General features: G+C 28.9%; 1 protein-coding gene across 2 annotated transcripts; it reads left to right on the top strand.

Annotated features, from left to right (window-relative positions):
- Window positions 1-5,215: 5,215 nt before the first annotated feature.
- Window positions 5,216-18,188, top strand: LOC110281905 (actin 403). Of its 2 annotated transcripts, none has more exons than XM_043051843.3 (6): window positions 5,216-5,266; window positions 6,351-6,482; window positions 9,481-9,768; window positions 11,198-11,396; window positions 13,162-13,452; window positions 17,796-18,188. In XM_043051843.3, the coding sequence occupies exons 2-6, from the start codon at window positions 6,357-6,359 to the stop codon at window positions 18,020-18,022; spliced, it is 1,131 nt and encodes a 376-aa protein (XP_042907777.2). In that variant the 5' UTR covers window positions 5,216-5,266; window positions 6,351-6,356; the 3' UTR covers window positions 18,023-18,188. The 2 variants fall into 2 exon arrangements, with proteins under 2 accessions (XP_042907777.2, XP_087017900.1); XM_087161774.1 differs by having other exon boundaries at window positions 5,216-5,439.
- The last annotated feature ends 4,535 nt before the right edge of the window (window positions 18,189-22,723 follow it).

The raw sequence follows: 22,723 nt of genomic DNA, 5'->3' as shown, positions 1-22,723 counted from the left end.
ATAGTTACACACAGAAACACCACAACTCATATTATCTTTTGTAAACTCTTAAATCTGTTTAATTATTTTTTTCATACAGACTTTTGGTTTGGCAAAACCATATGGGTCATAAAATCATATTTTATTTTTTGTAAAATTAGCTACTAGCATTATTCAATGGTTTTCTTTATTTCTTACTATATATAAGATTCTAATGATGGTGTCGCAGTTTTCCATTGTTGTCGGCGTATTTTTATTGGCCGGAAAATCACGTAGTAGGATCCAGTTTTCCCCCATTCATTTCCAAATTGTTTAGGTTGTCATCAGCATAAAATTAACAAAAGTCGTGTTGTTGTTGCTGTTGTTAATTTACGTCGCACTAGAGCTGCACAATGGGCTATTGGCGACGGTCTGGGAAACATCCCGGAGGATGATCCGAAGACATGCCATCACAATTTTGATCCTCTGCGGAGGGGATGGCACCCCCGCTTCGGTAGCCCGACGACCTGCGCGCGAAGTCGAGCACTTTACGGTAGCACAGTTTAACGAGGACCTATACCGCACACCCTCGGTCCCTACGCAGACTGATCCAAGTGGTCACCCACCCGCACACTGACCGCAGCCAGTGGTGCTTGACTTCGGTGATCTGCTGGGAACCGTGTCTTATCGATCAGTCAACTGCGGGACACAAAAGTCGTGAAGGTATTGTTTTCCTTTAAATATTTTTGTATCCCTAATTTAAAGTTATTTTTCAGTACTGCTATTATTAGTGAAAATTTTAAATTATGGTTGCGAACTCATCAAATTTGTTTGAACAATATAATGTATTAAGAATATAAATGTTATTTTAAAAAAATGATAATTAAAAAATCACTTCTGTTCACCAAGAGATCTAAATGTTTATAATACTAATAGATATTTGGAAGTGGGAAGTAGAGGCGCAAGAGAGTAAGTAAACAGAAATCCTTTTAGTACATAGATGTTAGGTGAATATCTTTAATTTTAGTAGAAAAACTGTTTTCTGGCAAGAAAAAACAATTATTGCGAAGCAATCATCGGGGTTGGTGAGCGGTAGCGAACAGGGGGCCTTGCCCTCTAGTACAGGAATAAAACTTTTACTTGCCTAAGATAATTGATCACGGTTCCAATAATTCAGACGTGATCTATTAGACATAATATAGGGCATATGGGAGCGAAGTGCTGATAAATTATTAGGACCTGAAGATAGTTTTGAAATAAATACATTAATAATACTGTCATACAGCCAGCCTCTCTTAAAATTTTTACCAACTGCTTTTAAGTATTTATCTTCCCTTTTTTTTAAAGGATAAAAACTTCTAGCGACATCAATTCCGAAAGTGATATGCTTGATTGTGAGATTAACTTGATTTATATTTCTTACAATATTTAGATTTGGAGTGGACACGGTTCCCAGCAGATCACCGAAGTCAAGCATCATTGGCTGCGGTCAGTGTGCGGGTGGGTGACCACTTGGATCAGTCTGCGCAGGGACCGAGGGTGTGCGGTATGGGTCCTCGTTAAACTGTTCTACCGTAAAGTGCTCGACTTCGCGTGCAGGTCGTCGGGTTACCGAAGCGGGGGTGCCATCCCCTCTGCAGAGGATCAAAATTGGGATGGTATGTCTTCGGATCATCCTTAGGGATGTTTCCCAGACCGTTGCCAATAGCCCATTGTGCAGTTCTAGTGCGACGTAAATGAATTACAACTACAACAACAGCAAGATTTGGAGTGAAAGGAATATAGTTAATTTCTGAAAGATTATATTCATCACATTTTTTAAAAATCATACTTAGCTTTCTAGCTGGTAGTTTTTAAGTTATCCAATTCATTATATTCACTTTTTTCTTAACGAAATCCTGTTTTTCTAACTTATTTGAATCACGCTTAATTTAGCATTAGGAGGAATTGGTGATGGAGTGAAAATTAGTAGATGGTACATCAATTACCTTTGATATGCCACGACAACAAGATATTAATTGCTTTAAATTTTGAATAATATGCGGTAACAATATAGTTTGCACTTTCTCATTTTCAAGAAAATCAGTCAACTGAAAGATATATTGTTTACATTCAGAAATACCTTTGTCTGTATTTGATGTCCAATTAAAATTAAATGGAATGAAGAAGTGGTAATATAATCTTCAGGTATTGAATAAAAATTTGATTGATTCTCATTTTAAGTCGTTATGTATAGTAAGTCTTTATGTTTAAAATTATCAGTTTCATAAATATCAAAATTCTGATCAAGAGGATTACCATTAAATGAACTGTACAATATCGTAGGACAATCTTTCTGATTGTCAAAAGCTCTCAAACTTATTGCATGCACTTAATGAATATGTTTACGAAGCAAAAAACTATCATGGCAATCCTAAACATATAAATGGCTACACAGGATAAGGCAAGGAGAAATGTGGCATGTGTAACTACATAAACCAAGTTCAGGGCAAGAATCATTTATTTTAATGACAACATACAAGTCACCAGAAGTTTTATAAGCATCACTATCAGAAATTTCAATACCACTGTTGTGTCTTAGGTTGGATATAAACTGAGAGGGGCTCCAGTTAATTTGCGAAAAACATATGATCTGAAAATATCTTTTTAATTTGCATAAGTATTTCAATTAATTTGTCTACCTTTCCATTGAAAGCACTCTATTTCTAATTTATTATGAAAAGTCTCACAATAAGCATTGGTATCAGTAAAGGCACGAGGAAAATTTTGATATGCCATAATTTTACTCTATCCTCAGAGCAATAATTTATTTAAAATAAGAGATAAACTGCAGAACAACAATTTTCTACTTTTGCATAAACAACTGAAGTTTATTTAAAAATGATGAAAGATTCCACTCTTCTAAAAGAGAATTAATCTGCATATAGTTAACTTCATAAAGATACATCTTTAATCTTAGATGATATTTGACTTAGCCAGGTCCTGTGAATGTGCCATTTACCTAACAAATGTGAAACAATTCAAAAAATTGTATGGAATGAATTAGCTGTAACTTTATCCTTATCAGTCATTATACGGAATTATATATTATAACAATATTATTACATACTAGCCACCTAAGGCGGCCAGCTGTCCGCCACTCTGAAGGTTTTCACAAATAAAGTTTTTTAAAACATAGCAGGAAATCTGAAGATTAGTGGACAATTAAAGTGTTCCTGTCCAGCAATTTTGTCTTCAGATCCAGTTCTGCTGCAGATGTGTTATAGCTCTTGAGGATGTTTGAAATTATATAGCTACAACGCTTAAGAAAAAAAAAACTAAAATGCTAAATACATGAAAAGAACACGAAAACGAATAAATTTTTTATGGTATCAATTTCTATTTCTATATAATTTTTTATAGTATCAAATTCTATTTCTATATCTGTTACGTCAAGCACTCAGGTATTATAATTTGATCTAGTTGTGCTTGTATAATTTTGATCTAGTTGCGCTTTCTACGTCATTTTGTTAACATCGTTTGGTTTGTTATTTAACATCGTTTGGTTTGTTATTTCTAAGTTAACTTTCAAAAAATTGGCTGGCATCAGCATTTTTATTCTTTAAGTTGTTTATTTTTTCTTTTGGAATTCGTTCCTTTTTAGCGAAATGTTTTTCAACCTAATCGAATTCTTTGCCGACTGTTCTCTGTATATATAAAGAAAATAAAGTAAATATTTTTAAAGTGTTGTGAAAAGAATTTTTAGCTGTACAAAGTACTACAATATCGCTATAAAAATTATTGTCTTCGCTTAAGAAAAAAAAAAATAGAGCGTGGAAAGAAGAAGAAAAACTTATTATAACAATTATGAACAGCGACAAATATATCAAAGCGAAGCGTTCTATTTACGTATCGAATATGTTGCCACATTTTTAATACAAAAGTTAAACCTTTCTCCACTTTAATAAATGTAAACTAATGCGAATTTTATAATTAAATTATTAATTCCTTCGTATATTATTGGTTTAAGTTGTCGAAAATTAATATTTCAATTGTGAGGTTCGCATTAGCATACATTTATAAGAGTGGGGAAAAGTATATGCATTTTTTAATAGTTTTTTGAATATGGCTCTTTGAAGACGAAAAAGCAGACGAAAAGCATAGACTTACAAAATGACTGATAACTAAATAACTAATCCAAATTTTTGAAAAAGAAAAAAAATACTTCTTCATTATGTCAAAACACAATTATGTGCCGAGTTTCGTGCCTGGGCGAGGCTTCTGGGGCGATATATTGTGATTACAGACACACACACACACAGCCGCTTTTATTATTATGTATAGATTAGAATACAATTTAGGTCTGGAATTTTAGATTTAAGCTAATGATATTTTAGATTATGCCAAAAATAATTTTTTTTTTGTATGTTTAAAAAAAAACATTATATTAAGTTTTACATTACATGAAATATTTACAAAATTTCATGTAATTTTTTATATAATGTTTTAAAAAATGCACTTATGTTGTAAATCTTTAATTAATTAGAATTACCTGTAAGTAAAACTTTCATGTATCCCATGCAATCAGACCTAGAAAATTATGAAAATAGCCTTCTCTAACAAGACAAATAGAACTTTATTATGGCGAATAAGTTTGGCACAGTAGTAGCTAAGATGCAATCAATATAGGGTTATAAGAAGATTGATGGAATTCAAAGTGCTAAAAGTAACTTTTTCACGAAAGCAAGCGCTAAGCTCACTTAATACTATTTTGACAAAATATTGTTATCAACGTGATTCTCACTAGCACCTCCAAATTCTCAATCGAGAATTTTTTGTACAGTGAAAATAGACCTGAAGCCTTTAAACCACCTGAGAGATTTTTTTGTACTTTAACTTCTACTTAACATCTCCGATTTGATATGATTTCGATTGTAAAAGTGCTCTTGACCAATCAAATTCCTCAGATATGATAATTTTACCTTATATGGAAAATGACATGGGCTTTGGAATAGTCGATTTCCTTTTAAGGGATATTTCATTTTACAACTTTAATATAAATAATTATATTTTCCTTTTACAATTATTTTATCTTAAAATATTTATATATTTTAAAGTATACTTATTTTTAATAGATTAATTATTTTTATTTATCGTCTGCGTAGTCTTGGTCTTTTCAAGATTTGCACATTTCTGAAACCGTTCTCCCCTTTATAAAAGTCATATATCCGTAGTTTCTGATTGCAGAGATTAAATCAGCCTCTTCTGATTGATATTCTTCAGGGGCGTTGCATTGTATTATTGCTGAACGAAGAACTTAAATAAATTGGTAAAAATATATTATAAATTTTAATAATTGATGTTATTGTATGTTCAATATTAATCAAATATATTCTTTCTTATTTAGACACTTAAATTTGCTGTTTTAATGTTTAATTCAAAAAAGCCGGTATTGTAGTTCGTTATTATATGTGCAGTTCATCTAATTAATTTATATATCAAGTATGTCGGAAAATATTATCTTTTATTGTTTAAAATATTTATAGTAAAATATAAATTAAAATTCTTTACCTGGTTGGTATTCTGTCAATGCTATTTAGTAACCTTGATAATAGCTGTTATTTACAGCTATCTTAAATCTCTTTATTGAAGTAATATTTAGGGCTTTGACCCGAAACTTATGTTGAAAAATTTCTTTGATAAAACGAAGCCAAAAAAAAAAATTTTTTTTATGCTGCCATTAGTTAATATTCAAAGTTAATTTTCATTTAGTTTAAATGTCACTCTATGAATTTCTTTTTTTGTGCATTACTAATAAATTGTTAAATTGCAACATAATAATAAGTAAATTAGAAAAAGTTTTGAATTGTTCAAAAGAGAATGAATTATGACCATTCATATGAAGTTTTCAGTTGTAGATCCTTCATATGAATTCTAGCTTTATTGTTAATCAAAACTTGCACTAATTGAAATATTTTTTTAATAATTAGTACAAAATTTTAAATGGAAGAAATTCTTACAATAAATTTAATGAAATGGTATTTTTAAAATTTAAATTTCTTAACCATTGTAGAATTTTGTGTATAATTTCTAATTCACCTGGTTTAATAATGCGAGATATTTCTTTATTGGGTAAATATGTTCTAAGAGCCTATAAAGTAAGAAATTCTAGGTTTTTTTTTGGGAGGAGAGGGGGCCTTATCTATGTCGTTTGAGGATGTCCTTGCAATATGCCAGATTCCAACATCTGTTGTAAACTCTAATGAATCTTGTGTCTAATAGATTTCAACTATCTTTTTTTCCTCTTAAGTCAACATATGTAACTGCAGTTGATGTATAAGTAACAACTTTTCAGTTTGCAATTATGAAATGCTAACCTTTCTAACCTTTTGTGTGCAATATTTCTCTTGTAGATCAAAATGTGTGATGACGAAGTTGCCGCTTTGGTTGTAGATAATGGATCTGGTATGTGCAAAGCTGGCTTTGCAGGAGATGATGCTCCTAGAGCTGTTTTTCCTTCCATTGTTGGAAGACCCAGGCATCAGGTATTTATAAGCATTTCTCTTCATATTTTGAACTTATACCATAAAATTAGCAAGCTTATCCGACCTCTTTTTCCATAATAAAGTCTAACCCCATTTGAACTGTGGACCCAGTAATGAACTGTAAATTAAATTCTTAAATTAGGTATATAAGAAAAATATTCTTAAAAGTATTAATAAATTTTTTTATAAAATTTAATTGCATAATTATATATTTTATATAATGTATTTAAAATTATTAATTCTTAAAAGTAGTGATAATGATAGTGTGTTTGCTTATAAATTTATTAACGGATTAAATTAATAATAAATGAAATATTGAAAAAATAATTTTTTTTAATTCTATGGTAGAAATTAGTGCTTTTTGACTTTAAGTTAAGTTTACCCATTTTCGTTCAACAAATCCAGTATATTCTTGTACTCATTTTCTCGGGTGGAGGGGAAAGAAAGGTCAACCCTCTTTTAACCTAAAGTTTGCCTTGAAATTAGTAAATTGAAATTTTTGTTCTTCAACATGGGTGGGATTAGACTAACAGGGTTGTCACAGGTAGAACAGAAAGTTAAAAAATCTCCTAAAATAACTAGGAAAATGCAAAGAATTTTGATTTTTCTCTTTACAAACTGGGGAAAATACAGGAAATTCTTATATTCAGCTTTAAAAAAAAAATGACTGCTCAATGTGTAATCTATGGGATATTAAATCAATATATTTCGGCTATACTAAACTATTTCACTTACTGTAACATTATTTAAGTATATCCAGCTGTTCCTATTTTTTCTCTAGCAAATTAAAAAAAAAGCATTCTCTTTTAGCAAATTTTTTTACCAAATTAAAAAAAAAGTACATTCAGCCCAATGTAGTTCAAACAGAGGCATAGTAATTGTTTTCTCTTAATATATTGTGCATAATGTGTACAAGGAAACCACAGGGATTTTTTTCATTCTTCCTGATTTGAGTGGCTAAGAAGGAAGCTACTGCTTAACAACTTGTTTGCCTTAGTTTTTAAGTAAACAGTTTATAAAAGAGTTTGACACAATTTAAAGAATTGCCTTGGTTTGCGATCACAACTTCTGTAAATTTAAAGTTTGAAAAATGAAAAACATGGCTGGTATAATTTGTCTGTAAAAACAAGAGAGGCTTAAATTTATAACATAGCTGAATATATATTTGTAAAAATTTTTTTTATTAGTTTGCTCCAATAAACACTAAATAAAAATATTCTGAATTTAGCTGTTAACTTTAAATAGTTTTGTTCATAAAGCTATTAACGCATGAATTAACAAAAAACTAACTACAATTTTGTATTTATCCTTTCTTCTTATGAGCTGAAAGTAAATATGAAAACTTGAAATTAAAAACACTGGGTTTGAAATCACCCATATATTTTTAAATTAAATTTTAAATAAAAAGTAGCTTAAGGTATCCGAACACGTTCGGAGGATTTTTTTAAAAATATTAAGTTTCAGAACACTTTAATTATGTTTTTATATTTATTATATGTAAAAACTAATATTAAATAAGAGAAATTAGACATTTATATTATATTTTGTTTTTAAAAGCTGAATAACAAGAAAAAAATAAGTTTTTTTCATAAAACTTGTGAAAGGATATACTTCACCAAAATTATTGTATCAAAAAAGTGTTATTATCAAAATAAAGAGCTGAATTTTGTCTAGTGATTTGACTACAAACATAAAAATATTTGGAAAATTAAATTTTTTATAGAGAATTGAAAACTTTTTATGAGATTTTTGTCAAATTTCTTACGTCGTATTTCACATTTTAGGACAATAATAAAAAACTATTAAGTATTTTTAATCAATTGTAGCACAAGCACTAGAAAACATTATACATAATACACATACAAATTTTTATTGAAATATATCAACAACTTTTTTAATAATGAATTTTGAAAGTTACTATTTTTGCGTGAAATTACATTCTGAGAAAAAGGCATTTAAAGTATAAATTATATCATTTCTATTTTAAAAATGCTTCAATACTTCTAAAATTCTCCCGATTTGTATGTGATACCTTCCTTTTTCTCAATTTTACAAATTTTTTGTTTTTTTGCAACCCTATTTTTTTTCTGACAATTTTTACATTAGTTAATGAATGGCGTTGAGACTCATACTCATGCTCAAAATCAAGTTCTCTAAAACCTTTTAAAGTTTTATTGCCACGGCTGACTCCAACTATGTCTAGTATGCTTTTCAGTCCCAGAAAACTTTTATTAAACTGAATAACAGCCAAATACACACCAAATTGTAATGTTTGCAATTCAACAAACACCTCCTTAGGAACAAATTTCCAAATAATGCCATTAAAGCTACTAATATAAATGATAAATTGAGAGGTTCATTTCTAGCAACATTAAAATAATAATTATTTAAGTCAAAGAAAGATAATTATCCCAAAATAAAGATAAATATAACTGTTTTTGTCCCACTTCCGGTTTCGGAATGCTATTTCCGGTTTCATTTTTTAGTCATCGACTTATATTCTTTTAATCATAACTTTTGTTCTAATTGACGCACAGTTAAAATTTAAACTGTTTTGAAAACTAGAATAAACGGAGATTCGTAATATAATATAAAAAAAATGTGTCATTTCAACGTGTACGGATACCTTAATATAAACTTATTCCTTTTTGAATTAATTCTTTCATAATTATTCTTTGAGAAAAACTGAAATTTTTAAATATTCTATATTTTTACCAAATTGTTTTCCACTTCCGTTTTACTAACAGATATTATAAGGAGACTACCAAATATCTGGCATATGGTTCCTTTTCCTAGCATTTGCTAATATGAATAAAGATATTTAGTCTGCTAAAATTTCTTTTATTGATAATTAAGCTTCTTGATTTTTAATAATCTCTTTGTTATCTTTTAGAACACTACTTGCCATTATGATAGCATTTATATTAAATGTTTAAAAATATTTTTCTGCTTTCTTAAATAATTTGTTCCAATCTTAAAGATGTTTCTTTGTTTTTAGGGTGTGATGGTTGGTATGGGTCAGAAAGACAGTTATGTTGGTGATGAAGCTCAGAGTAAAAGAGGTATCTTGACCTTGAAATATCCCATTGAACACGGTATAGTGACCAACTGGGATGATATGGAAAAGATCTGGCATCATACCTTCTACAATGAACTGAGAGTAGCCCCAGAAGAACATCCAGTCCTATTAACTGAAGCTCCCTTAAATCCTAAAGCCAATAGAGAAAAGATGACACAAATCATGTTTGAGACTTTTAACACTCCTGCTATGTATGTTGCCATTCAGGTAATATATTTTCTTTTATATCATTTTATTTTTAAGATGTTTAGGATGTTTCCATATAGTCACCTGTTAAGGCAAATGAAAGCTGAGACTTAAAAAAAAATTGCTAATACTATGAATAACGTTGACAGGTACGATGGTTTGAAGAGTAGTGAACATGTGATTTTTCACTTTTCTTCTTAAAAAAAAAAAAAAGAAAAAAAAAGACCCTGGGAAAAGCAACCATTGCTGTTTACTAAACTTTTTATAAATGATATAATCAGCATAATGAATTAGTACATGGAAAAAGTGTTTCGTACTTTATTTTGATAACCTGATTTTTTAATAAAAATAAAATTAATTTGTAAATTTTTTAGTTTAATTTTCTCATTAAATTGTTAATTAACTTATTGAATGCATAATCATAAAATATCCACTTTTTTGTACTAAATGGAAGACTTGTATTTTAAATTAAGACCTGCTTTTAGTAAAAAAAGGAAATTTAGAAGTCCTTCGTTCTAAAGATCCGTAGCTTCCGAAAGTCCAACATCGCAATATTAGAGAATCAAATAATCCTATTGAATAATCCAATATCGTGATTCATATTCTGTATTTTAAAACTCCCAATACCGCGATTAATTTTTCACGAGAATTTCATGCGATTAGACTAGTTCATGCTATTAGAGAAACCATTAATCCTATTGAATAATTCAATATTGTGATTTTATCCTATTCATGTGATTTTAAAAATCGAACATTGAATACTTGCAGGAACTAAAGTTTTTCTTAAATTAAGTTACAGTATTCATAATTGGTAGGCAATGTAATTATAAATCTTATTTAAAAATATTATGTTAAATACAAAACATGTGGTATGCAAATTGATATCTATTTTTTGCAAATAAAATTTCCAGAGTGGGGTTTTCACTTCATCTCATTATCACCCCCTGACTAAGTTTAATAAAACATGTTCTGTGTGTTTCTCCTAACCCTTAGTAAAGATAAAACCATAAATGAGAAACAGTGAGCCTATCTTTTTATTTATTTAGAAGAATTTATATTTTAACCTAGTATTTCTGTCTCTTACGTGAAGCTGAATGAATAATTAAACTGTTAGATAATATCTATTTTTGACTTGTTTGAATTTTTAAAGCTTAATTGCCCAGCACAGACTGTCAAAATACATAGAAAAGCAATATTTGCATAATTTTTGACTCAGTATTATTCCACATATGTATTTGAATAGTGTATAATTTTCCCGATAAGCATGTGAATAACATTTCACTTAATAAAACAAGAGTATATCTGGTTAGTGGTCCCTTAAGAGATTTCTTATATTTTACTAAATTCATTTATTTATTAACACTTGCATAAAATAAAGCAAAGCAAATTGAAAGAAAGCAATAAGGATAACAAGCCACTGTTTTAATTATTGATTTGATGGATGTTGCAGGCTGTGTTGTCTCTGTATGCATCTGGTAGGACAACTGGTATTGTTCTTGATTCTGGAGATGGTGTTTCTCATACTGTTCCTATCTATGAGGGTTATGCATTGCCCCACGCTATTCTACGTTTAGATCTAGCTGGCAGAGATCTTACTGACTACCTTATGAAGATTCTTACTGAGCGTGGCTACTCTTTCACAACTACGGGTAAACCTTTTGTATAATTTCTATTGCTTGCTGTATAAAAATTGTAAGATAAACACTTACTAGACAAAATAAATTTTCAATTACTTTTTTAATTATGATTTATTTTGGAGCTAAAAGTTTATTTAATTAAATTAATGCATTTTTGTAAATGTTTGATAAATTATTTAATTTGGAGCCTTTTTGTTGCTTATGGAAAATGATTGATATAAGAATTGATGTAAATATATTTTGTTAAAAAATGAACTGCTATTTTCTGTTTACTACTATCCCTGGTAGTAAACTTCTCTTAATATTTGAAAGCAATTGTGCTAAATTAAGGAAATTGCAAAATTTCTATTTTTTATTTTTTTTTTATTTTATAAATTGAACTGTGATTATTTCTCAGAAAAGATGTTCAAATATCTGTTATCTTCTAAATTATTTAAATTGGTTTTGAAGAAAAAAAAAGGTAAATGAAATTTCAAATAAAAAATTAACTTAGTTAATTTAACTTAAGCTTCAATGTGTCTGAGAAAGTTTTTAGCATTCACAACTGATTTAAAATTAATTTACTAAAAATTTAAATGAGTAAAAGACTATTTTGCTGGGAAGAACTTATGTAAAAAAATATACTTTGATTAAATATTTGGTCATGAGAACTTTCATTTGCTTTGTCTTTAACTGAACTGTAACACTAAACAATGATGTAATGTCTTTTCATTAACTTTATTTGATTTGTAGATATTTTAAACAAGATTTACTTATTTTCTTTAAATATAAAAGAAATGATAGAATACACCTTGAGTTGAACTGCAGATATCTGCTATTGCAAATAAACCTAGCAAGTTTTTTTTCTTGGTCTACTACATATTCAAAAAAAAAAAAAAAATTGAAATAAATGTTTAGTTACTTAACTGATATGTTTTGAAGTTTTGATTTCTTCATTCAGGTCTATATTTGGCAGTTTTGGTTCTAAATATGCAAGCTTTAACATTTTTATTGTTAAAATAAAAGTAATATTTAATTCAAATAGAAAAAAATTCAGTGCTTTTATTCTGACATTCTTTTAGAACCGTAAGTCTGAATCGTAATCCGGATTATATTAAGCTGTCCAGTGCTATTAAAAATTGGGATTTATGATATAGTATCCTGTTAAAACTACCATGAAAATAATTTTAATGATGAGGCTTCTTACATTCTAAGTTGCCATAAATCTATAAATTCTTATCCCCCTTAGCAGAATACATTAAAGTGCAGTGCATGCTACAGAAAAACGAGAAAAAAAAATTTAAAATATAAGAATATTTAAAAAAAGTTAATAGGAGCCAGCATTTATTTCCCCGGGAAAGGCTTCCAGGTCTCCCTGTGATGTCAATGTGAAGTCGTAGTGAGAGTAAGGGAGAGAGTGCCTAACTGAGCGTGAAAAGCAACCCAGAGATTTGTACTTACAAATACTTAAACTAATCAAATCTCTTAGTTGATACAGTGAAAAATTTAGTGGTTGGCCTGATAAAATCTTAAAATTAGGCTTGATTTTGAATGTTGGTCTAATTAAGTTCTCTTTATTAAGCTTCTTTAACTGCTTTAGTTGCATATTGCTAAGATTATTTAATTTTGGTTAGAGATATCTGAAAGAAATATATTTAATTGGTGAAATATCACTTAATGTTTAATTTTTCCTTTGCAATATTAAGTTATCTTTTTCTTGCTTTAAAATTTACGTTGTAGAATTCTGAATTCAGTATTTTAGTTTCTGTATTAATGACTTAAAATCTTCATCTTGCAGCTGAAAGAGAAATTGTCCGTGATATCAAAGAAAAGCTGTGCTATGTTGCTTTAGACTTCGAACAAGAAATGGCTACAGCAGCCTCTTCCTCCTCATTGGAGAAATCCTATGAACTGCCCGATGGTCAAGTCATCACTATTGGCAATGAGAGGTTCAGGTGTCCAGAGGCTCTGTTCCAACCATCCTTCTTGGGAATGGAATCTTGTGGCATTCATGAGACTACATACAACTCTATCATGAAGTGTGATGTGGATATCCGTAAAGATCTATATGCAAACACTGTTTTGTCTGGTGAGTTGATTGGTTTTTACATTAGTCACTATTTTGTTTTTCTTTAGAAAATAAGGTGTATACTTGTTAAAAACTTATTTAAGATAAGTGTATAAATTTAGATGGTTTAAAAATTAAAAATGAAGCTAACTGTTCACTTTAATGACCACAATCCATAATCAATTGCAAGTGAAACTTTTTTAAAATTTAGCTATCTAATCCTGGTACTACGGGTAGTTCTTGCCTTCCCATCGTTAAGTATGGCTTCTGGTAGTACAAAATCCACTGTTATGTGTGTGGCAGTTTCTAGACCAGAGAGCCTGGTTCAGATTTTTATAATTAAAAGTGATTACCACCACAATGTGAAATATTATAAATTATCTCTTAGAATAAATTCCATTTAGTTGCTAATAAACTTGGGATGATATTTACAATTTCAACTTTTAAGATGCGAGTTTTTATCTTTTTGCATGTAAAAAAGGAACACTTAGTAGCGTAGTTTAAGCTTATAAATTCTAGATTTTTTTCAATAAATATCTTCATATTTTCTTTCATATTGTTACTAAGTCTATCAATCCTCGACATAAACTGGCAATGTAGTGCTTGATACACCAAATTCACCTTATCTTTAAATTGCATGATTTGCCAAGTGCATTAAAATGAAAGAACTGGTGCAAGAGTTGGAACGTATATGCTAAGTCTGAACATATATGCTGGTTGAAGATTAGGGAGAAAGAATTACTCAGCAGGAGAATTTAACTTCCAAGACTGCTTTTATGAAGAAGCAATTATGATAATCTTATTTTTGCAACTATGGAATTCAATCAATAAAAATCTTATTTTTTAATGTACTGATATGATTTTATAATTTTTGAAAATTGCCTAGAAGGTGTGGTTGCAGGGTCAAGCCCCCAGAGGGCACTTTGGACTATCCGGAAATCAAAGATACCAGTGTGACATGTATACATTAGAATAATTTTCGCCAAGTATAGTTACGAAATTTTATGTGTTAAGAAATCCATGTATCTGCTTTTAATAGCTTTAATTTATTGCCAAGGCCTTTTCTTTGCTTAACACATTAAAATGTGTGAGAAGCAACTAATTTTAATAAAATTTAACTATTAGCAACCATGTAACTGTCTTAGAATTCTATGTTACTGAGTTGTAGAGATGTAGATGGAATCTCTAAGTCTAATTTATTCTGCACTCTATTTAAGATCATAATATTTTTTTTTTAAATAAGGTTCATTAAGATAATTTAGTTTTTAAATGTTAGGAAATATGTTATGCATATTTTTCCATGACATTTTTTGTTAGACTTTCTGATCTAATGGTTGCTGAGAAATATTGTTTCAAGCTGTGCTCTGGATCGTTCGTACTTCTAACAAAGTCTGTAAGAAAACTTATTAATGACAAAAGTTTAAGATTGTTATATTATAGTTTTAATTTTATTCTAAAATTGACACAAAGTAACTGCTTTGTATACTGCACCCATCAGAATTCCGCAATGCATAATGTACAGATTTGTTTCTCATGTTTGTACAACAAAACATGGAAGAAATTTTGTCTCTGAGAATAATACTTATATTTTTTGTGAAAAATTATTATGATTAAGCTGTTATTAATGTTCATTTACAGCATTTATTATCAAACATAATTAGTCAATCAGTTGTGCGGATCATGCTGTCAGTTATCGCTGAAAATTTTTTTGTATCCGAAAATCTCTATGGGGTGCAGGGGTAAAAATCAGCAGTAGTGCATGAAATTGCATCAGAAAAAGAACTTGAGAGAAGCCTAAATAAATGTTTTTGCAATTTTCATGGATGGTAGTAATGACACTGACTCTAAATTATATCCAATTATCTTTTAATCTCATGAATTATCTAATTTTTTTTTTAACAGTATTAATTTAATTTGCCTCTAACGAAAAATGCAGAAGTTAACCAAATCTGTCCAATTTCCTCCTTTTATAGTCATTATTAGCAGTCATTTTATATGCTTTTAAAGTTTGCAGTTTTTTCTCATGCACAGTAAAATGAAAATTCTATTAGTTTCACAGGATGTTATTTAGAACTCGAATGGAGCTGTTTTGAATTAAAATTAAATATCAAAGTTTAAAAAGACATTTTATTAAAATAATTTGTCCCTTGTGATAGTTATCTTACTATTTATTCTCTTAATTATTCTCTTAAATATTCTCTAATTTATTAATACCTTTTTTTTTTTTAAATTATTCAGAAAGGAGTATATATTGGCATTCATTCCAGAATAATGAAGTGTTTTTCATTTCCTTTAAGCATTTTTAACTATTCATTTAAAACATTGGTGCAAATTTAGAAAATTAGAATTTTATGGTTGTAAAATACGCATATATAAAATTTAGGAAAGTTCCAGTTTTTTAAGATATTTAGTAGATCATTTAGCTTTTCTCAGATTTATTTTAACAAAAGTAGTTTTATAGCTTACTCTTAAATATAATTTTCTCTTTTTTACATTAAAATTTTTAATTTTTCATTCGTGAAGTAACAATGAATGAGGTTTTAGTCGGACTTTGAGCTCAATTTTGGAAAGTTAAAATTTTATTACATTAATAAAGATCTTTACACATTTAAAGAAATAAAATCAATAAAAAAAATTATTAATGATTCTCGCTGGTTAACCCACACATGATCTTGATGTCACATGAGTTGACTCCAAAATTTGATTTAAAACTCTGGATAAAATAAAAATTCACAGTTAACTGCTTTTTTGTGCAGTCTCCTTTAAAATCCCTGTACTGTACTGTTCTTTTTCCCATTATAATTTCATTTGTTCATGTAAATATGGGTTTAATATACTAAAGTGGCATAATAAAATTTTAAAATAGCTTTTTTCTGACATTTATATTCAGGGATGAGATTTTTCTGCTTTTAAGCAGATTTCCGATTTTGTCTCTTGAATTTCAGCATTTTTATCAAATTCGTTCTCTAAAAAAAATTTTATAAATCCGCTTTTTCTGAATAATTATTTCCGATTTTCAAAGATACAAAAAATTTCAAACTACGTAGCTTCCAACCGTTTTACATTTTTACTTATTTTAGTTATTTTCTTTGCTTATATGTGCAGAAAGTAAGATTTTCTGTATTTTTGCCCTCCCGCAGGATAGCTGGTATTTTCGTAAGTCAGACGTCATTGCCTCCTGTTACCTGGCGCGAAAGCAAACTAAATAATAAAAAATAGCGGTTTTTGCAGTGAAAATATTTATTTGCGCATTCAATTAATCTTGTAAATTTTTATTTATGGCTAAACAGAAACAATACAAGCAAGCCTTTTAGAGATCCCAAGTCCGGAATCTGCTGATATCTCAATTCTTATTCACGTGATTTTAGTATCAAACATAGTTTTTCGTATTTACCCGATTTATTAATTGCGCTTGGCGATTCTTATTCACGCTTTTTTAAATATCTTAAATTTTGATTCTTATTTACGAGATTTAAGAAACCACCATCGTGATTTGTATTTACGCGTTTTTAAAATAGCAATTTTATTATCAAACATCGATTTTCGTTTTTACCTGGTTTAAAAGTTGTGCTCTGGGATGCTTATTAACGAAATTTAAATATCGTATATTGCGATTCTTACTTACGAGATTTAAAAATCCAATATCTCTATTTGTATTTCCGCGTTTTTGAAACCCTCTGTAGCGATTCGTATTCATGTGAGTTTAAAATCCAATGTCGTGATTCGTTTATGTGGTTGTAATATCAAACATTCGCATGATTTAGGAGCCACATATCGGGATTCATATTCTCTCAATTTCAATTCAAATATTGCAATACTATACATACATTCATTTTGGATTTCCTCTTTTGTACTTTCTGACTACTCTCATCCCTGTATGTTGTTAAATTTGATAATTTTAAAGCTACTGAATTTCGTATTCTAGAATGTAGTATTGTTAAATTTTTTATAGATATTTTTTGTTAAGACTTGAATGCTCCTGATTTCTTAATTCTAATTTACTTTTATTATCATTCATTGCATTTTTCAGGTGGCACCACCATGTAAATATAAATTAATAAATGTATATATTTAAATTTAAATTTTTTTATTCAGTTTTTAAAAACTCTAATGTTTAAATAACAAATTTGTTAATTTTTACTGAGCAGAATAAGTTCATATAATACTCCAGTAGATGGCCATAGATACAATAGCCATTAATTAGTAGGCTGTCCTATAGAAAACCTCAATATATTTATAATCGTAGCTATTATTTTAAAACTCAGAAATTTGAGTGCTTTCAGGATGATCTTACACTCAGTCATGAAAACTGTTTCAAATTCTGACCATAGATAATTTATGATGACTTAATTCTTTTCTTACAGGTGGCACCACCATGTACCCAGGTATTGCTGATCGTATGCAAAAGGAAATTACTGCCCTCGCCCCAAGCACCATGAAGATAAAGATCATTGCTCCACCCGAGAGGAAATACTCTGTATGGATTGGAGGTTCCATCTTAGCCTCACTCTCCACCTTTCAACAGATGTGGATCTCAAAGCAGGAGTATGACGAATCTGGGCCATCCATAGTCCACCGAAAGTGCTTCTAGAGAACTGTTCTAAAAATAATTAATTCTCTTGTCATTGTGATCAAGGTCGAAATAATTTTCATTCCCTCAAAACTAAAGTAAATCTTATGTTTGGAGCGCAAGTTTAAATAAGTTATTTTCAAGAATATTTTTTGTTTTTGGTAATAAACAATTTTTAAAATCTTTAGTCACTTTGTTTTTTTTAAAGAGGATTCTACATAATCTGTTTCTAAGAGAGACATCTTGATAGATTTAGGGTCCTAATTTACAGATTTTGAAAGTTGACACACTTTTGTTCATCAGCAGTACAATTTTATTGTAAATGTCGAACAATGTCACTGGTTTAAATGAATTAAATTAGTCTAAATTGCAATTTTTATAAAAATTAAGAAATAAAATTTTAAGAAATGAGAGTTAAATTAGAATAATTTAAAAGAATTAAATTTTTCTTAAATTGATGGAAAACTAAATGTTGTGTTACAAATGTCACTTACCAGGCTACTAAGGCTACTTGTAATAGAGAGAAATTTTAAGACAGAGGGTGCATTTTTTCAGTGACTCTACTTATAACCAAGAATAAGACTTCAGCCACACACGTCACAGCCCGTTTTATAAGGCGGACCCATTCATTCCTCCACGGAAATATTGATTTGTTATGGGAACTTGACGGACTTTGTGACCCCGATTGATTTAAATGTGGACCAGTTACAATTTAATACATGGGAATTTGAACTCCTGCTCACAAAGGGGAGCCCGATGTCCCATCATTCAGGCTATCCTGGCCATGGAAAAAGAAATGTGGCAAATAAACTTTTTTGTGGTACACACTTTAAAATTTTAAAAACTAGGGTAAGATTTTTGTGTTATTCATAATTAACATTTTTAGCGTAATTTATGTAGTAATCTCGAACTGAATCAATACAGAAAAGGACGTTATTATGTTTAATAAATATGTAATTTCAGTTTCATAAAATTAACTTCCAAGTTATGTCATTGCAAACATTTTTTTTATAACTTAAGTATAAACTTTTGTTGTTAGAGTGAAATAATTATCTTTTGTTTCACAATTTTCAATGTGCATCTTACAATCTGAAAATTTCATTTTCAATGAAGATATGCTAGAGTTATTTTCAGTGACATAAGTAGTAATTAACAACATTGCTTTTTACTTTAATTTTTTCTCTTTATTTTTTTAAAATTTAAACTAAGAATAAAATGCTATGAATAAAAAAAAATAACAGCAGTTAAAGTTCGTCTTGACAAACTTTCTTTTGTTGAATTTCGTTTTTGGAAAGTTACAAAGATTAGAAGCAGTTATGTCAATTTTTATAGTTTCAGAGATGATGGTGCTCCAGAAGTATTCCGGAATTTTTGCTAACTATGATCAAGAAGTTTCTGGAAATCACCTATCACATTTATGTATAAAAATTCTTCGATGTTTTACTTAAAAATGTTAGAACTAGAATTTATACTTGGCATCTTTCATTTGTAAATATTTTTTCTGGTAAAATGATAAGTGGTTAGATATAAAAGTAAACCTATCCATAATTATTCATTTAAATTATGTTGCATATAATTTATTTAGAATTTCATGTTTTGAAAATATCAATGATTTAAATTTATAAAGACGTTAATTTTTTGAAATGCCTCATTAATGATTTTACTCTAGAAATTTTCAGGATTATTGAGTTAGGCTCACAATCACCCCTGTAGTTTATTAAGATAAAATGTTGATTATTCTGGAGATTTAAATTTTTTTTTTTAAATATAGCGCAATGTAAAAATAAAATTTAGATGCAAAAAGAAGTTATGGCAGTTTAATAACGTAAATGTAACCAGTTTTATTAATTTGCATTATTAAATATATTCAGTAATGCTATTAACTTGCATTATTGTATTGAAATAAATTGAATCATCTTATAAACTGGAGGTATTGAAGTTAAGGTAAATCAAGATTGTGATTTGTGTTAAGCATGGAATTATTGAGTCTATTACGTAACGGCAGAGCATTCATACTTGTGAAGTAAAACACTCTGGAATGTTTAGTGACACAAAACATCAGGGGACATATTTTCATTCTATTATTATTTTTAATCCCTTCTGCATCGGCGAAAGAAGTGCTTTCTACTCTCCAAGTTAATGCTGACTGTCTGTGATTTGTGGAAATTTTTTTTTTAGTTTATATTTTAATGTTATGAGTTCAGTAAATAAGTTTCTAAGTTATTTTACGCGTGTGAGTGATTCGAAAATTCATATGAATCGTCACTTCGCTGCAGTTCCTTCGTGGTGTGGCTTTTACATGGTGCGTAACGTTTTTAAAAGGTGCTTAAAAGTACTTAGTTTTTTTTAAAGCCCTTTAAGATGCTTTAATTATTGTTTTTTTTTAAGTGCTTAATTTTTCCCTTTTTAAAACTGAGAATTTTTTCTTTTCCTTGTTGATTTTCGCCATGTATTATGCGAAAGCGTGCTTTTCACATTGTTCTATTCAACGTTTTAACAAAAAACCTTGTTTAAATTTTTTTCAATTTAAACTGTTTTTTTGTTTGTTTTTTTAACTCAAGAAATTTTCCGGAATTTTGACTTGGGCTCACAATCACCCCTGCGTTAAGAGTCAGATAGGCTTGTTTCATACATGATATTGTAATGCCGTAAAGGTAAAATTGCGCGATCACGTACATGAATATCGTATATGTGATCACGGAAATGATTAGGTTACTTAATACGCTTTAAAGAAGTTTCAGCTCCAAAATAATTTCTAAGAAGATTAGCGAAATTTTGTTTCATTATAATAAAAAAAAACCAACTGTTTTTTTTAGTAATGGTTGCCATAGCAAAACGAGCGTTCAATAAAATACACGATCAAGTTTTAGATCGAAAAGTGAGGGAAGTTGAAGAAACAAACGCCTGAAAATGTCGTGTTAAATACAATAAAAAACGAAAAATACTAATGATCATCATAGTTACGGGAAATAGGAATTACTTCAAAACTGACGCTTGCTTAAGTCAAGATTCTCTTTATTCTTTTAAGCATAGATTAACAAGGTACTCACCACTTTTTTTTTTTTAAAAAAAAAAAAAATTCCTGTCCTCAACTATGTTTAAAATCAAAAAGTTGTAATTTAAAAAAAAAAAAAAAAAATGCAAAACAATTCCATAATTTGTACAAAATCTATTGAAAATTTTTTTTTGCTTTACTAGAGGCAAGGAAAAAAAAGTTAATATTACTTTCACTTTTAATAAAAAAAATGGCTTTTCTGAATTTCAATCTTTAAGTATGATTTTATCACGGAGGAATTTTTTTTCTCCCGCTTTCAGGCAGAAGTTCGCTTTTTTTTCCTTCTTCAATTTAATAAAAAGAACATTTTCGCTTATTCAAAGATAGTTCTGCCTTTTTCGAGTTCTATCTCTCCCGAAAAGAAAAGACTCCTTTTCTTTGATGTAAACGCGATTTAAAATTTTCACCCAACACGTCGCTATTCGTATTCACTCAATTTAAAATTACACATCGCGATTCGTATTCACTAGATTTAAAATTACCTCATCGCGTTATCATCTCACTTTAAGATTCAAATACGCATTTTTTTTTTTTTTTAAAATGCGCATCTTCCACACTTTGCTATTCGAATTCACGCTATATAAAAATGCATATTGCAATGCTTATCCACGAAATTTAAAAATCACACATTAAAAATTCTGTTCTCATGGGATTTGAAATTACACATCTCCTATTCATATTCACGTAATTTAAAAACCTCACATTGGAATTCATATTTTCACAATTTAAAGAAGGAAAAAAAAATTCTGTCATTGATATTTTTTACTAAAACGGTGATAATATTTCTCCTATATATATTCGCTTTTTTCTTGCACAAATTTCAGGTATTTTGACCAATTTTTCAAGAATGGGTTCATAACTTTTCTATTTTCAGCTTTTTTGGTTTTTACCCAACTCATTCCTGTTTTATAGTTTTTTTTTTTAATTTGGAAACTTTAAAAACGACACACATTTCCGCAATTCTTACAAACTACAGTAAAAGCTTAATTTTTGCTTTCTCAGAGACAGAAACTACGATAGGTTCGATAGATAAATTAGACATTGTTTTCTGCTTTCAGGAAAGGAAATCGAAAATACAATTTAAAAAAAAAATATTACCTAGAATGGCTTTTCTTTCGGACTTAAACAAGTAAATAATTCTTTCAGGAAAGGAAATCGAAAATACAATTTAAGAAAAGAATATTACCTAGAATGGTTTTTCTTTGGGACTTAAACAAGTAAATAATTCTTTCAGGAAAGGAAATCGAAAATACAATTTAAGAAAAGAATATTACCTAGAATGGTTTTTCTTTGGGACTTAAACAAGTAAATAATTCTTTCAGGAAAGGAAATCGAAAATACAATTTAAGAAAAGAATATTACCTAGAATGGTTTTTCTTTGGGACTTAAACAAGTAAATAATTCTTTCAGGAAAGGAAATCGAAAATACAATTTTTAAAAAAAATATTACCTAGAATGGTTTTTCTTTGGGACTTAAACAAGGAAATAATTCTTTCAGGAAAGGAAATCGAAAATACAATTTAAAAAAAAAAATATTACCTAGAATGGTTTTTCTTTGTAACTTAAACAAGGAAATAATTCTTTCAGGAAAGGAAATCGAAAATACAATTTAAAAAAAAAAAAAAAAATATTACCTAGAATGGTTTTTCTTTGTAACTTAAACAAGG

This window comes from Parasteatoda tepidariorum, chromosome 4 (genome assembly GCF_982258835.1).
Source record: "Parasteatoda tepidariorum strain Cologne lab strain chromosome 4, Ptep-v5.0, whole genome shotgun sequence".
NCBI classification, from domain to species: domain Eukaryota; kingdom Metazoa; phylum Arthropoda; class Arachnida; order Araneae; family Theridiidae; genus Parasteatoda; species Parasteatoda tepidariorum.
This window is presented reverse-complemented; position numbering and strand designations above follow the sequence as displayed.